This window comes from Ylistrum balloti, unplaced genomic scaffold, assembly GCF_031769215.1.
Source record: "Ylistrum balloti isolate Yb309-2 unplaced genomic scaffold, AGI_CSIRO_Ybal_v1 Utg371032, whole genome shotgun sequence".
Classification (NCBI taxonomy): Eukaryota; Metazoa; Mollusca; class Bivalvia; order Pectinida; family Pectinidae; genus Ylistrum; species Ylistrum balloti.
In genome coordinates this window covers 222,877-241,820 of record NW_026782573.1, presented here as the reverse complement: position 1 = coordinate 241,820, position 18,944 = coordinate 222,877, and the positions used below count along the sequence as shown (strand labels likewise).

Genomic DNA, 18,944 nt, shown 5'->3' with positions numbered 1-18,944 from the left:
AAATAATGACGACATTGATGGATGTGGAACATAGACACTCTCCATAGAGGGTATCCAATGACATTCCAGGGATTATAAAGATAGTTCTTAAGGATCAGTTTTCCAGTAACATCACAAATGTTAATTAGAAAATATGTACGTCACGGCAAAATACATAGAAACAACGCACAATGGACAAGAGGATCCCATTGACTACATACAAGGATAAAATAACATAGCGTGACCTCAATAGGGCGAAAACGTTCTTAGCATGCAGGGAAAGCATTTCACATTGTCAGAATATGGGAACAACATAAATTTGTGCCAGAACACGGGGACAACATACCCCAGTATCAGCATACAGGGACAATATACCACAGTGTCAGCACACAGGGACAACATACCACAGTGTCAGCACACAGGGACAACATACCCCAGTGTCAGCACACAGGGACAACATACCCCAGTGTCAGAACACAGGGACAACATACCACAATGTCAGCACACAGGGACAACATACCACACTGTCAGCACACAGGGACAACATACCCCAGTGTCAGCACCCAGGGGCAACATACCACAGTGTCAGCATAAGGGGACAACATACTACAGTGTCAGCACACAGACACAACATACCACAGTGTCAGCACACAGGGACAACATACCACAGTGTCAGCACACAGGGACAACATACCACAGTGTCAGCACACAGGGACAACATACCCCAGTGTCAGCACACAGGGTCACACACAGGGACACATACCCAGTGTCAGAACACAGGGACAACATACCACAATGTCAGCACACAGGGACAACATACCACACTGTCAGCACACAGGGACAACATACCCCAGTGTCAGCACCCAGGGGCAACATACCACAGTGTCAGCATAAGGGGACAACATACTACAGTGTCAGCACACAGACACAACATACCACAGTGTCAGCACACAGGGACAACATACCACAGTGTCAGCACACAGGGGCAACATACCACAGTGTCAGCATAAGGGACAACATACTACAGTGTCAGCACACAGAGACAACATACCACAGTGTCAGCACACAGGGACAACATACCACAGTGTCAGCACACAGGGGCAACATACCACAGTGTCAGCACACAGGGGCAACATACCACAGTGTCAGTACACAGGGACAACATACCACAGTGTCAGCATAAGGGGACAACATACTACAGTGTCAGCACACAGACACAACATACCACAGTGTCAGCACACAGGGACAACATACCACAGTGTCAGCACACAGGGGCAACATACCACAGTGTCAGCATAAGGGACAACATACTACAGTGTCAGCACACAGAGACAACATACCAGGGACAACATACCACAGTGTCAGCACACAGGGGCAACATACCACAGTGTCAATACTACAATACCAGTGTCAGCACACAGGGACAACATACTACAGTGTCAGCACACAGGGGCAACATACTATAGTGTCAGCACACAGGGGCAACATACCACAGTGTCAGTACACAGGGACAACATACCACAGTGTCAGCAAACAGGGGCAACATACCACAGCGTCAGCACACAGGGGCAGCATACCACAGTGTCAGCACACAGGGACAACATACTACAGTGTCAGCACACAGGGGCAACATACTATAGTGTCAGCACACAGGGGCAACATACCACAGTGTCAATACACAGGGACAACATACCACAGTGTCAGCAAACAGGGGCAACATACCACAGCGTCAGCACACAGGGGCAGCATACCACAGTGTCAGTACACAGGGACAACATACCACAGTGTCAACACACAGGGGCAACATACTATAGTGTCAGCACACAGGGGCAACATACCACAGTGTCAATACACAGGGACAACATACCACAGTGTCAGCAAACAGGGGCAACATACCACAGCGTCAGCACACAGGGGCAGCATACCACAGTGTCAGTACACAGGGACAACATACCACAGTGTCAACACACAGGGACAACATACCACAGTGTCAGCACACAGGGGCAACATACCACAGTGTCAATACCACAATACCAGTGTCAGCACACAGGGACAACATACTACAGTGTCAGCACACAGGGGCAACATGCCACAGTGTCAGCACACAGGGACAACATACCACAGTGTCAGCACACAGGGACAACATACTACAGTGTCAGCACACAGGGGCAACATACCACAGTGTCAGCACACAGGGACAACATACCACAGTGTCAGCACACAGGGACAACATACCACAGTGTCAGCACACAGGGGCAACATACCACAGTGTCAACGCACAGGGACAACATACCACAGTGTCAGCACACAGGGGCAACATACCACAGTGTCAATACCACAATACCAGTGTCAGCACACAGGGACAACATACTACAGTGTCAGCACACAGGGGCAACATACCACAGTATCAGCACTCAGGGACAACATACCACAGTGTTAGCACACAGGGACAACATACCACAGTGTCAGCACACAGGGACAACATACCACAGTGTCAGAACACAGGGGCAACATACCACAGTGTCAGCACACGGGGGCAACGTATCACATTGTCAGCACACAGGGACATTACACTATTGTGTCAGTACAATGAGACAGCATACCAGGACAAGTAAGAGATAGGTTTAGAATTTTCTTTGGTGTCAAAACTCAAGGACAAGTACCTGCTATACGTGTGACTAGATTACACAAGGCCAGTATTGTTTATGGTATTCAACCTTTAAGTACCGTAGGGATATTTAAGAGAGGAATGATTTAAAAAACCAATAAACCTAACTCGCGACAATTCAATAAACACCAAGAAAATACCAACATGTCAACATAATCATAATACAAACTCAAATTACATAAAACTATGGCAAAATATAAACAGACGAAAGATTTACACTGAGACTCCTGAAAAAAGTACAAGTAGAATAAGACTAGGTGTTCCGGAAGAGTAAGCGTCATGTGCTCCATCGACGACACCCGGTATGTAAATCTTGGTCAATCCAAGTATGTAATGTTACGTTCTTAAATGAGACCAAGGTATACAACAACGAAACCAACAGGCAAACTAACGAGCATCAAACACACCAAGCTTTATATCACATAAAGAAATAGAATATTTCTCAATTAGATCACTATGGCGACCATAAAACTTCCCCATAATATATATACATCCACATATTTTTGTCTTTGTTATGTGGGACATCTTATCCATATATTCTGAATATGTGACATATACAAAAGACTTGAACAAGTATATGAAAAAACTTTTAGTCTTTTGAAGTTAAAAGAATCCAATTTCTGTAAGAACAAACTTTTTGCTGTATTTAGATACATGACAGTTATCGATAGATATTCCATAGGAAATGATTATTGTTTGTTACAAAATGAGCTTCGACACATATGGAGTAATACATATATAACGATTGTTGTGTGGAAATAACTTTTATGTATGTATTGGTTGAAATAGCGAGTACAATACACACAGTTATAAGATATATATATATAAAAAAAATCTCATTCGAATACCACCGATTTCAAATAAGTTTAATTCACTGAAAATCCGATACTGCTGACTGTAATCTCCAGAGTATCATTTCCGTTTTGAGCCACCGTTTTACGCTTTAACAGCAGACTATTTGACTGTCACTGACGTAAACCTAAGGATTAATAGACACAAAATTAACTAAGTTTACTACAACATCAGTGACAAACAAACGCTCAAGGGAGAGAGTACAGTCACTGAGTAAATTTGTGTACAAAATGTTTTCCTAGAGTGAATTTTATTACTCATGATTTGACACATGTGAGAAAGATTTCTGTAGGATGTTTTGATAACTTCCTTTCTCAACACGTTCGTTGTCCTTGGTATACTATTTTTTTGATTTTCTGGGTGGTTATAACCCTCAAAACAAAATGTCCACGAATTATACTAGTTCATACTGGTACAATGTTAGCATAATAGAATGGAGCCAGTAACATTGAAAACCATTTTTTTCACAAAAAATATATATTTATATAATATATTAATGAGCAATAATTTGGAATTTAAGGTAAACAAAGAAAAGAAGGATAGTACAGGTAATTTTTGAGCTTTAGATATCACAGTTGAAGTGTCGAGAATAACTCTCATTACTTTCTATGAGCCGAATTATGATACCCCAGACTTTTACAATTGCATAACTGAAGTTATTGATGATTTTGAAAATAGTGATATTATTGTATGAAAAATGAAATCTGATTAATAAAGCAAATAGATGTATTGCTATCATCAAAATCAAGCGATATGGTCAGTCAGTATAAGAAAAGTGTTGAAAACTTTAACAAGTAGTGTTTTCTTTTTGCGATAAACTTTGTAAGTTTGCAGTTCCGAATGAATTTTTAACAACATCACGTTGATACACGATGGGCCAGATATTGAATTAAAATAGACCGCAGATTTACCAGAGAAAAGGAAGACGCAAAAGATTATTTTTGGTAAATATAGATGAGAACTTTTGATATAATTATAACTATAAATGAAGGACTTGTGCAAGACTGTATAATAGACGAGTGATAGTATCTTTCAATACAAAAACACCACAAAAAAAATATATATGAACTTCACAGCGCCATCTAGCTGTTTTGTCTTTCTATAGATGCTAAATGCCTGAATCATGACGTCTAAGCCAGCAGGTGACAGAGGAAAATAGGCTATGTCAAACACTGTACAAAAGACACATAAGTTGACATATTTCACATAAGCTAAACTAGATTTGAATTGCTTAGTTTTTGTCGTTGTAAATCAATAGTTTGGTATGACTGGTTTACAGATACTTGTAAAAAATTACTGAATCATTGATGATCGTCTGCAGTATAATGTATATTGATGTATTAAAGTAGAAGTAAACAACATGGGAAAAATTGTCTTCCAAATGTATACTTCTCTCAGGAGTTGCATAAGCTTAGGCGATGATGTTGATATGTCGATCTTTCTCTCCTTCCCAGAGGTATTGTCTTAATGCGGTGTTATTGCGAGGCATCTAACGCCGAAACATTACATTAACTCTAACTATATCAACACGTTTCGTTATGGCCATGACCATTTACTTATAATTGTGAGATTTCCCTTTTTATGTGTATGACGTGAAGTGACATTTGACAGACTGGCAACCTGACTGTAGCTTTATCGCATTTACATCCTCTGGGATGACGATAGCACGAATGTTAAAACGAATACTGCGTGCTATTGTGAAGTTAAAAAAAGATTTATCTAATTCAATTAGACTGTATGCAAAACTTGGAATTTAACACTTCATTTCAGATTTTTATATTGGTTAAAGTAAGGCTAAATAACAACAGCCTCGTATTTTTTGTTATTTCGTCAGTAGTGGTAAATGTCTAAAGTGTTAAAGTAAAATCCAAATCCATTTCGTTCCGTATAAATATCGAAGTCAACCTAGGGTGGTGTTTAAAGCACCGTGATGCCACAGGTTTCACTTTTGTTAAAACATTAACAATAGACAAAAATTTAATGAAATTTTAACTATAAGACTGTGATATTTATAGCCCAGTGACGTCACTATACAGTTGTTTAATACTTTATCAGTCTACAGTCTAATCTATTTCCCTAAAGTGTTTGTCCCAACACCGAGATGTTAAAAGTTTGTTTGTTGACTGATAAGATACGAAACAACTTTGTTATTACCGGATTTACCCTAAATAATTGGATATATAATACTTCGAAATTTATACACATGTAATACTATGTAATACTATGTAAGACATATCTAGAAAAAGATAATAAATCGTCTGTTTACATCGACAATCGCGACCAGTAAGGCGCTTCGTTATAATCGTTTAAATGCTTGATGCATCGGATGTTCTTCACCGGTCAATAGCTTTGACTGTTGATCGGTTTGTTACTATATTTTAGAGTTTTTAATCGAAATGCTTAATTTACATTTACATAACTGTTCAACTGCTGAATACTGGCATTATCAGTAGGATATTATGTTGTTAACTGTCATATATGTCAGAAGACAACAATGGGTAGAACCAGTGATTTAGAGTCAGATTCTTAGTGCAGGCATAAAAATGCCATGTGTTAATGTGAAAGTGTTACAATATATTTAGATAAGTCAACGAATGTGAATACTGCCTCATTAGACCATTTGGCCAGTTGTAAGGAAACAAACATAAGATAGAAAACCCAAATCGACTTTAACAATAGATGGCACTTAATAAACAACAAGAAAAGACCAACAAGCCAACGTCATTATAATCCGAACTCAAATTCAATAAAACGTGCATAATATGAACAAAAAGAAAAATCTACACGAACACTAGTGAATATGTAGAACGAGAATAAACCCAGGTGTTCCGGAAGAGTGAGCGTATTCTGTTTCAACGACGATACCCGTCATGGTAACCTTGGTCAACGCAAGTAAGTAATGTCACGTTCTCAAACCAAACATGGTATACAACAACGGAACCAGCTAACGAGCATCAAATACATCCAGCTTGATATCGCATAAAGATATACAATATTTCTCAACGAGATCACTTTTACAACCGCAAAACGTATAATTTTCATCAACCTGCAACTTTTGAAACCCTGTGTAACGAGTCTGTCCTTCAGTTGATGACTTTTTTACACGAATTTGAATAGGCATAATTCAATAGATGTAAGTATGTAACTACATATTTTTTTTGGCTCAAAAAGCAAGAGATTTGTAATAGATGCCCGTGTGCCTGTTTTAGAAACATCTTTAATCAGTCTGATCGTGGTATATCAATCATGTCGGCGAGCGAGAAACGGTGTCACCGACCTCTGTTAGGAGCTACCAGAAGGCATTAACGGTGTACCGAAGGTACATTGCAGTTATATTGTCATACATGCTGACAAATATATTGATCGTTTTGGTAAAGTATCATCGCCAAATTAAGTATGAAAAAAAATAAAAAATAGATAACGTGATACAGAACACGTAGGAATAAATACGGAAAATATGAAAATAAAAAAGTGTCTGTTAAATTTTTTTTCATTAGGAAACATTTCAGTTATTTAGTATGAAGATTAAGACTGTGTCCCATTGATTCGTAATCAATACTCATTGAACTATTAAATCATTCTTGTTTACTTTAAGAATTATAAACAAAATTTATATCAGATGTTTTATTTATTATAAAGGAAGATATGTCTTCTAGAAAAAAAATCCACACATAACAGATGTTTTTCTTACCCAATAAAAGGCGAGTTCATGCAAATGTCAAACCTAAGAGATGTTCTCATTTTTTAGGAGAAAAACAAACTAAATAGCTATTCTGTCAGTATTAGATTTCTTGAAGGAAGTGTGGACACTGACAACTGAAGACAAGATGTACGTCATAGATGAAAATCGATAGGTATTATTGGTTTAATGTACTTGCCAACAATGGCCATGGTTTCTGTTCCCTGCTTGTCGATTTGGATTGTACAGACCTCATCTAGTATTGCGTTCTCAAAACAAAATGGAGATTAGAGAGTAGAAGATGAGATACAAATGTCTATGGCATTGCTCACTTGTCGGACATAATGCTATAATTCCAGGTTGATATTTTCAAACTGCCCACTGCTGCCACTTCATAAGTATTTGTGATTTCAGTTAAGCATCAAAATATCTTGTAATGGCATTTATAGTTGATATAACTGACACAGCCTGAATGCAATTATACTTTATTACGTCAGAGTGCAATATGGTGCTTGCTTGCAAGGCCGTCATTGATAATAATGGTGCTTCGTTCAGTTTTCAAGACTAATATTCCCATTCGCTATGATTTTGAAAGGCTAGATAATAGAAAATGATTTCAAAGAAAAAAATCAATATGTCGCCACACTTCCCTTTCCGATGCAAGATGTAGAACATGATACAGGCAATGATTCATTTTTCACATCTTATCCTTTACACTTTCCTGAATGACAGACGTTCTTTGTTATTGCGTGGCAATCTTTTTCAAAATCATGTTTTTTTTTGTCTGTCATTAAAAGCTAATAGTATGCCTATGGCCATGGATATCGAAACACAATAATGTGAAAATGCTAAATTTGATTTAAGGAATCTGATACTACATAACAAGCAAAAAAAGGAAAGTTCAGAAAATGTGATGATTTTGCAATTTTCACTTATATAGCCAGTTTTCCAAGATCGAGGCACAAACTCAAATATCTGTTTTCGGGTACCAAAATCAGGGACGTAGGCCAATTTAATCAGAATTCTGGAATTTGAAATCTGATTGTGGTGATAATTCATGTAAACTTAGTCAAAAGCTTCCAAAGAGTTCCAGGGTACTATCAAAGAGATGTACCTTAGCAACGAAACAGTGTTGACGCTATATCAGTCAAGTTCTGCCGCCAATTACAACGTCAAATTATAATCCTCAAGTGCAATTTCTTCAAAGCGTTATATAAAAATTCCGTTTGCTAAAAAAGAATTATACATAGCGTACATGAAAACACAAAACTCCAAAAGATTTCGTTAGAATTAATTTTACATGGAATTATGCAATACTTCTGGTCAAACTCGGACGTAAGTTTAAATAAATTGTTCTTTATCAACCGTATTATCCTTCCAAGGTATCAATATATTGTGACAATCAGACAGCTGAATTCAGATATCATGGTCGTTGTTTATCAAAACACCAAAGGTATTTACAACTTTGTCTCGCGAAGTTTTACCTAATTCCTTATTTTGCTTAAAGTGGTGGAAACTTTCGTGGCGGATGACAGCCGAGCAATAAATCAATAGATATGTAGATAAATAAATAAATAAATAAATAAGGAAGTATATGTTGTGTATAACCCTAAATAAAGTGATGTACATATTTCCTGTAACTGTATACAGCGGCATCTAAAATTAACATTTTAATGAAAGTTTATCCTGTTCGGTTTTGTTTGCTATTTCAAGAATTCGGTTTACTATAGAAAAACAACCTGAACTTGGAGTAACGACAATTATGTCACTTTTTTTTTATCTTATCGAACCGACATTTGATTAAAAAAAAAACTAAAAATCATGTATTTGAAAAATAATTAAGGAATTGCTCTAAAGTATAATACAGAAAATCAACTTAAATGTTTATCTTGTAATCATTAACATCACTGAACATTTAATTATTACATATTCATAAAGACATCTTAAGTTTCCATCATTGTGTTATTACTTCTTCGTCTTGTAGAAAGTGGTGCACATTAGTATCACTGACGATGGTAGTCCATTTTAGATAACACGCTCTCATTATAAGTGCCAAATAAAAACAACTTTGAGATGATGCTCATGGGAATGAGAAATTTTATCCACGTATCCTGGTTCTGCAGTCCATATAGCTCATTCAACTCATTTCAACCAAATGGCACGGACACCTTTTGTTTTCGGGGTTGAAATTAAAGTCTCGATATACACAGCTTTCAGCGAAAAGGAAATGTAATCAATTCATAATTAATAAAGTTAAACTTCAACTTTCTTGAGAAAAACTCAAGACGATATCATCGGTTGGTTTTGATATAAGAGCAGTTGAAATTCAATTTTTTGTGAACATGACTCTATTTACGATCCTTGCCGAACCGAAGTAGGAACATATTTTAAACATTTCCGTGAAAGGTCCGTATTTACTATAAATATGTGTACGCTCTACTCAGAATACACGGCGAGCTCTCGAATGAACATACATCTGCATTCTACCTGTGATATGACGTCACAAAAAAACGTAGTAGTGTGATATCACTTTACCTGTATTTCTGTTAATGACGAATTTGCAGATTGGTCGGGGTTTTGTTTTGTTTTGTTTTTTTTTTCGGCCTTTCTGAACTTCGTATCACAGTTTTCAGACATTTTCTGAATGTTGCAAATTGCCAAATGATGCGTATGTTGTGGCTATAAAGACCCTATTAACTTGTGTGTCTTTTGTACGAACTTTCATATGGTTGAGTAGAGGTATAACTACATCAGTGCCTATTGCTTCAGTCAACCAGAAGGTCGTTTTAAGGTCATCATGATCCATTAGATAATAATGATTTTGAACGTATCAATTCACGCCCCTAAGCAAAGATTGACGTTGTAGACAATGACGATATAATTGGAGCGAGTGCCTCGAACCAGAAAAGTTTCTATATTTGGAATATCTATATTTAGCTTGTACTAGAAAACAAAAGTATTGATCTATGTCTTTTAAATAAGTTATTATCTTAGTTATTTTAAATAAGTATTATGGAATATTACGGAAAAAAACTGGTGCATTTTTTTGTTTGTTTTGTTTCCCCGCCCCCTGTTTGTTTGTTTTTTGTTTTTGTTTTTGTTTGTTTCTTTTTCGCATCAGTATTTATTCTTTAATTGTGTCAATAACTGTCTTTTTACACGGAGTTGGTGAATGAGTGCTGTATGGAATAAATCAATATTACAGACGAGAGACGTATTCGTCTTCCATGTTGACAGGCTGATCAATGGTTCCATCTGAAGGCATCAGTTGGACGGTTTAGGAACTTTCAACATCCAACAAGAAAAAGTTGGTTTTAGCAGCTATAATAATTCAATATATCTGCAATTTCTACCCAAGTCGAAAGTGCTTTGGTTGGTTTCATCAAACTAGAAGTGTACACACACTTGGATAACTACATTTGAACCGCTAAACATAAGTCTTTACATTTATGCACAATACAAAGTTTCATTACAAAAACAAGTATGTTTTGTAGAAGTCATAGCATTTCCAACTTATCCTTGGATTTCATACTGATACAAAATTTTAATTTCAAGTGCAGAAAAGACCTTTTGATCAATTTAGCGTTTAGTGAATGGATCTGAAATTCCGATTTGTTTTTGCCCATTTTTTCAGAATGACTACCCTCTAGAATGATGAATTACTAGTTTCCTTCTTAAACCGTGGTGTCGTTCACACAAATGGAACAAGTAATGCTATTTGATGTTTTCATTCCTGGCAGCTGAAATCCAAATGCTGATTGTTTTAAGACTTTTTTTTTTCAAAAAAAAAAAAAAAAAATCAAGATATCTGCCTTTAATAGAGAGCTTTTTACATCTTTATCTCACAATCAATAAACGGATAGCCTTGCAGATGACTAGGTTTTGTCAATACATGATTGAAGTAAATTGCATCAAACGCTGTTACGGTTTTCATAGTATGCAATTCTCAACAACATTTTAAGGATAAGTACTAAAACCAAGATGTCCAATGGGCCTAGGTCGTTCACCTGTTCTGCAATTTACAAAGAAACTTTGTCGGTTGCTAAGCCAATTTATACAATTTACACAAATGCTATAACCCTGGGCATATAGTTTAAAGTGAAAAAGTGAAAGTAACACATTGGACTCTTTTGATATTTAAACGATCGTCAGACAGAGTTGGACAAAAACTTTCAAATCCGTCGGACCAGTGACCTGGTGAAAAAATACTCATTAAAATTAGAACTCATCTATATAGAAAATTAACACGTAAAACCACAGAGCGCTCTATATAAGAGGCATATCACGTATTCCTTTCTTACAAATAGATTGTCCCTACCGGAGAATGTTTTACTAAAGTTACTTATTGTCAGTACATGCACTTTCAGTTTATCTCTTTATGTTCCTTCCTTCCCGTAACTGTTGTAAATAGTGAATGATATCAAAAATGTCCAAGGAAAGAGCTAGTACAAACATCATTAAGGAAGCCATGCTTTGTGACGAATGGGGACACATTTTTCGATGAATCCGTGAAATATAAGAGGCCCAATGGGCCTGAATTACTTATCTAGTATTTAGTGTCAGTTCATTATTTTAATGGTACAAAACAAACACCATGGAACTTGGATTATGAGTTATATCATGACATGTTATTTGAAGATTTCAACACACTTGATCCCTGTTCCATTGTAAGTTGAAATCAGTACCAACTTGGTAAATGAAATAACTGAGTGTCGACAATGTTTTGGATGTGTTCGTGAAAACCGTTAAAACGCGCACAACTGGAACTAACAATGCAAACCAACAGCGGCATCAACATGAAAAATCGTTTGTTCAAATCTAAAACGCCAGTTATAATCACGTTCTCGTTTCCTTGTTTAATTAAAAGAATTAAAGTGCTTAACCAAGGAGAAATCTACGGATATAGAGGTTTCAAAATACATGTTCGTCTTTTTTTTGTTCTCTTGTAAATGGTGGAAAGCTATAGATGATGCTGTCATTCTACACTTTAGTCTTATTTGACCTTAGTACAACATTAAACATCAGAATACAAAACTGACAGAATGACCCATTTTAAATGTTTGATTTACTAATCAGATGCATTCATTTTGGAATTTTTTATCTACAAAACGATATATCAATATTTTTCTGAAATGCCGCTATATAATCTATAATTTAAAAAAATCGTTCACCTGGAGCGAGAAAGCTGCGCATGCGCGTCGCGGTATGTCCTCAATGGCTGCATATGCTTCAGAGACATTAGGAATAAAAAATCTTTCCCGTGACGTAAGATTACTAACGGGGCTGTGGGAATTATCGACAGGATGGTAATGATTGGAAAGAATCTGCCTTGTACTAAAATGTACAGAAGGTCTATTTGTACTATTGTGGACTGTTTTTAACATTGTCGTTTCGTAAAACTGATACTGTGTATAGAATGTTAACTTTCACAAATATGTCTTATTCTTTCTTTTAACATTATTTTCTCGTTAAATACATATCGTATTTAGAAAGGGTCGCTTTCATCAATACTGGCTCGTCTCGGGAAATAGATACATTCAATAAGCTGCACTGGAGCAATGTTCAATACATCTTTGTGATTTGACAAGAAAACCCATTAAAATGGAAGTGGAATATAGAATAACAATTTAGGTGAGGAAGATTATATCTTTTTACCATTATCATTTGAAGACATAGTAAGCTCATATCAATTATTCAATGTATTGTTATATTTTAGCACACAACGCAATATTTTAACAATGTTATTCTACAAAAGACAATCTGTCATCCTAACGATGAAGGTAGTCACTTTTTACAGGATTCGGTAATAATGATGCATTCCGTTTTGTTTCGAATTGATATCATATAAACTGCAATTTTTTAAGGGTTCAAGGATGGGAATCATGACAAGTTGTTGATCAATGACTCTGAATATGACATAACAGTAACTATATAAAACAGAAGAAGTTAACGAGTCTAGCGTTAGATAATGGTTTATAACCAACGATTCCAGAAGCACGTTTTCAAATTTTTGGAAATAAACACTGATTAATGTTTATGAACATTACTATAAAATGCTCACTTTTATTTTACATCCGTGCTATCTTGCATATTTATTGTTAACATTTCCTTTGAATACATAATGCATTTTTATATCTGCCTCAATTCTTAAAGCTGAAACCAACTTGTGGATCATAAGGCCCATTTTATCTTGACGGTGATACTTTAATCTTATATAACGGTAAAATCAACGTAAATCTGATCTCAAAAATAAGATTTAAGCCAAGCTCACTTAACACAGAGTGAACTTTAAAAGCAAGTGTCGAGCAACACTTATCCGATCTATAGTACGATCTCTTAGCACTAAGTCATCCTATCATTAATTAAGGGACAAGATGCTTCCCTAAATGTTCCATAACAATTTTCAATGATCTGGTCAAGAATATGCTTATGTAATATGAATAAAGAATACTATTGTTTACAAAAATAGTACTTGTTTACTTATTGGGATTTGACCGTTACTTATGAGAAGAAATGAACTGCGCATACACACAGGGATCACCTGGTAAGGTATACACTTAATTATATCAACACAAGGAACAACAGGTGAGTTAGACGCTCGAGTAGGATCATTCAAGGCACGAGGTACCTCCACGCCGGACACACGGTAGACACTTCATTACACGTGAAAGGAACATTGGGTGAAGTAGATACTATATCATACACGTGCAAGTATATTGAGCACGTGTTGATGTAGACACTTATGAACAACGACAGCGTGATCACACATGTCATACACATAAAGCATGGTGATGGATTCGTAGTTGTTTTATAGCACACAGAGAACACATGGTTAGGGAGATATTTCTTTACGGTCATACGAGGAACTCAAGGTGTTGTGTACTTATTCATAAACACAGAGAACACATGGTTAGAGAGATGTTTCTGTACGGTCATACGAGGAACTCGTGGTGATGTGTACTTAATTATACACTCAGAGAACACGTGGTTATGGAGATGTTTCTGTATGGTCATACGAGAAACTCGTGGTGATGTAAACTTAATTATACACACACAGAACCCATGGTTAGGGAGATGTTTCTGTATGGTCATACGAGAAACTCGTGGTGATGTAAACTTAATTATACACACACAGAACCCATGGTTAGGGAGATGTTTCTGTATGGTCATACGAGAAACTCGTGGTGATGTAAACTTAATTATACACACACAGAACCCATGGTTAGGGAGATGTTTCTGTATGGTCATACGAGAAACTCGTGGTGATGTAAACTTAATTATACACACACAGAACCCATGGTTAGGGAGATGTTTCTGTATGGTCATACGAGAAACTCGTGGTGATGTAAACTTAATTATACACACACAGAACACGTGGTTATGGAGATGTTTCGTTACGGTCATACGAGGAACTCGTGGTGATGTAAACTTAATTATACACACACAGAACCCATGGTTAGGGAGATGTTTCTGTATGGTCATACGAGAAACCTTTGGTGATGTAAACTTAATCATACACACACAGAACCCATGGTTAGGGAGATGTTTCTGTACGGTCATACGAGAAACTCGTGGTGATGTAAACTTAATTATACACACACAGAACCCATGGTTAGGGAGATGTTTCTGTATGGTCATACGAGAAACTCGTGGTGATGTAAACTTAATTATACTCACACAGAACACGTGGTTATGGAGATGTTTCTTTACGGTCATACGAGGAACTCAAGGTGTTGTGTACTTATTCATAAACACAGAGAACACATGGTTAGGGAGATGTTTCTGTACGGTCATACGAGAAACTCACGGTGATGTGTACTTAATTATACACACAGAGAACACATGGTTAGAGAGATGTTTCTGTACGGCCATCACGAGGAATTCACGAACTCACAGTGTTTTTTTGTTTTAGTGTTATGATTTCAATAGCTCAATCGTGTATTTTGTTTTTTTTCTCTCTCTAAAATTCTGCTTTCCAAATTAATCAATCCTAAATTCAATTCCATTGATTTGTTTGTGGCGAGCTTCGATATTTTTGTCGCCTGGATATTCCCGTATATAGTAACAAAACCCTTCATGTCTGACTGCACCTAATCCAGGTTACGAGAAGCAAAACGAGACTGGAGCCAATAAAGGGACTCAATAATACGCTACTAGCATGAAAACCAGTGATCATCCAGCCTCGGAATCGACGTGCAGAGCAATTCAAGCAAATGAAATACAAATTAATGTTCAGTACAATGAAGCATTATCACATTTCACTTAATGCCCAGTATGAAACAAAACACAAGCAGATTTTTTCTCTGTTCTATCGCTTTAATTGTACGGTTGCGTCTTGCAGCATACAAGTGTTTCACCTTTTTCTTTCATAGAAAGAATTATTGGAGATCAATCAGCGACTACATGGCTCAATTATTTTGACCTTATGGTCTTACATCACCGACACTTTCCAGGAAATTGCCAGACCATTTACATCCAGAAACGAAAACCCTTATTTCATATTCTACGTCATTGTAAGCGCAATGCACAAGTTTTTATTCGCGACGAAGTTTATTTGCAATCAAATACAACTGAATTTTATGTGTGACTTAAGCGACGATCGATGAAGTAGACATTGAGTGTGTGATTATGATTGTCCGGAATTTTTTTGTTTTTTGTTTTTTTGAGAATTTGTGTATTTAATCATGAGTGCTGGTTAGAAGCATACTACTGTTTCTCAATAACTGTATACCTTATATATGCCTAAAACTGTCAGCTCTAACACTGATTTCATTCATCTCCTATAAATATTGTAAAGACACTTATGCGTAACATTTTTTAAATACTGTTCAGTTGATTAATTTGGCGAGGGCAATATTCCGTGGTTTTCACGGTTAGTCTAAGAAATTTTCAAATAGACCTTTCTCTATCAATTTGTATCAATATATACAGGAATAAAATATATTATCTGATATTTTGATTTAATTTGAAAATATTTGCTGGATATCTGATTAATTTTATAATTATTAAACCCTAATAATGCAAAACGCAAATATTACCTATTGTGCAGTATGTGTTCAGCAGTATATGCTTTCGTGTTAACATACTAACAGTATAGAAAGAGTTATGTCATAGTTAAGTCATACAATGTTGACCAAGCCCAAGACATCCAATGAAAAACCACTACCGGCAATATTATAATACAAAAGGATCTTAAGCTATTATTGTTTGACCACGACACCTAAACTTGCAAGAAGGTTTCAAATTTATTACTCACAGAACCCGGATGTCGTCAGGTAAATCCTGAGGTACGCTTGTTAAGTTCTTTCTCTGACAGGTACATCTTGGTTTCGTTGATAGTGTCTTTCCTATGCAATCACACAGCTTATCTGGTATCCCTTCGGTAGTCTCTCCAGCAGCGATTGACACAAATATAACCGCCATACCTATGTACAAAAATACCGCCATGACGGAAACGATTAACGGGTTTCCTGTTATGGACGTCATTTGAAAATCACGTGTAATTCTACAGACGTGAATTATTCGGGCGCTCTGACATAAGGTACATTGGGCTAAAGTTGGACCAGAGGTATATATCAACTCCAGGTTTGTCCCCACACAGAATGCCGATCCTTCGACTGTCACGGCCTCGATGTGACATCATTATCGGTTATTATCACAATTTGAAGTATCGGTAATCCGTAGTATAATCTATTGAGATGTTAAAACGCAGATAAAAGACTGTATCTGCCACTTCAAGGTACCATATTTAGAACAAAACAAATTCAACACAAAGGGATGTGTGCTCTCTTATCCAGTTTATCCGATAGGGACGGTTTGCCCCTCCGATCGGCAGCATAGTCCGAGGAGCACTCATTTTATGAAGTTTACTAGTGCTGCTGGGTTGCTTGCTGTAACTCTATTACCCCATCCGAAGACTCAAGTAGAAACAAGCCAATCGATCTGTAGGCTTGTAAGCCAGTGTATGCCTTCTATAGCTGACTAGCGTGTGTCACATTGGTTATAAATTCAGCATGTTATCTTCACAGAATCTAAGGGGAGGGGCACTTCGGGGTTAACATATTCCACAATGACTAGTTAGGTGTAGGTACATGTAACTGATCACGTGGGAATGGGGAATGAAAGCGCGTGCTGTCACAGAGGAGATGTTAGAGAGGGCATCGCCGTGAAACGGGGGTGTTAAGCGTTCACAACATGAACTCGCCTATGTATACTTGTTCTAATCGATTAACTATTGCAGATCTAAGCCAGTGGATCACGCGTATTGCCAAACATTAAACTATCGTAGACAACCTTATATTAGGAATACGGCGGTGATGAGATAGCCATTGTAAAAAGTCTCTACATAACTAAGGGAGACAGATAGTAAAATAGCCAAGACTGTATTCATACGTCACGTGCAGAAATCATGCAGCTCAGTGAGAAAGAAAGAGACACTGAGGGTGAAATCGAGGGAGTAGAAGAAAGGCAGGGAAAGTGACATCGGGGAAATAGAGAGGGGAATGGAGGGTGACATCGGGGGGCGAGGGGGGAGGGGGTAGGTGAGAGGCATGGAGGATGACATCGGGGGAGTAGGACAGAGACATGGAGGGTGACATCGAGGACGTAGGAGAGAGGCATGGAGGGTGATATCAGGGGAGTAGGAGAGAGGAATGGAGGGTGACATCAGGGGAGTAGGAGAGAGGCATGGAGGGTGACATCGGGAGAGAAGGACAGAGGCATGGAGGGTGACATCGAGGACGTAGGAGAGAGGCATGGAGGATGACATCAGGAGAGTAGGAGAGAGGAATGGAAGGTGACATCAGGGGAGTAGGAGAGGGCAGAAGCAGGGTGACATCAGGGGAGTAGGAGAGAGGAATGGAAGGTGACATCAGGGGAGTAAGAGAGAGGAATGGAAGGTGACATCGAGGATGTAGGAGAGAGGCATGGAGGGTGATATCAGGGGAGTAGGAGAGAGGAATGGAAGGTGACATCAGGGGAGTAGGAGAGAGGCATGGAGGGTGACATCAGGGGAGTAGGAGAGGACAGAAGCAGGGTGAAATCAGGAGAGTAGGAGAGAGGAATGGAAGGTGACATCAGGGGAGTAGGAGAGGACAGAAGCAGGGTGACATCAGGGGAGTAGGAGAGAGGAATGGAAGGTGACATCAGGGGAGTAAGAGAGAGGAATGAAAGGTGACATCGAGGATGTAGGAGAGAGGCATGGAGGGTGATATCAGGGGAGTAGGAGAGAGGAATGGAAGGTGACATCAGGGGAGTAGGAGAGGACAGAAGCAGGGTGACATCAGGAGAGTAGGAGAGAGGAATGGAAGGTGACATCAGGGGAGTAGGAGAGGACAGAAGCAGGGTGACATCAGGGGAGTAGGAGAGAGGAATGGAAGGTGACATCAGGGGAGTAAGAGAGAGGAATGGAAGGTGACATCGAGGATGTAGGAGAGAGGCATGGAGGGTGATATCAGGGGAGTAGGAGAGAGGAATGGAAGGTGACATCAGGGGAGTAGGAGAGAGGCATGGAGGGTGACATCGAGGATGTAGGAGAGAGGCATGGAGGGTGACATCGAGGATGTAGGAGAGAGGCATGGAGGGTGACATCGAGGATGTAGGAGAGAGGCATGGAGGGTGATATCAGGGGAGTAGGAGAGAGGAATGGAAGGTGACATCAGGGGAGTAGGAGAGAGGCATGGAAGGTGACATCGAGGATGTAGGAGAGAGGCATGGAGGGTGACATCGGGAGAGAAGGACAGAGGCATGGAGGGTGACATCGAGGAT

The 18,944-nt window shown here is 38.0% G+C and overlaps 1 protein-coding gene across 1 annotated transcript in view; it reads right to left on the bottom strand.

The window, feature by feature from the left end:
* LOC132560200 (leucine-rich repeat-containing G-protein coupled receptor 5-like) overlaps window positions 1-16,664 on the bottom strand; it is a 78,407-nt gene extending 61,743 nt beyond the window's left edge. The window contains exon 1 of the mRNA XM_060224853.1: window positions 16,435-16,664. Within this exon, the coding sequence (XP_060080836.1) occupies window positions 16,435-16,664 (230 nt within the window). The remainder of the gene's footprint in view (window positions 1-16,434) is intronic.
* Window positions 16,665-18,944: the final 2,280 nt, after the last annotated feature.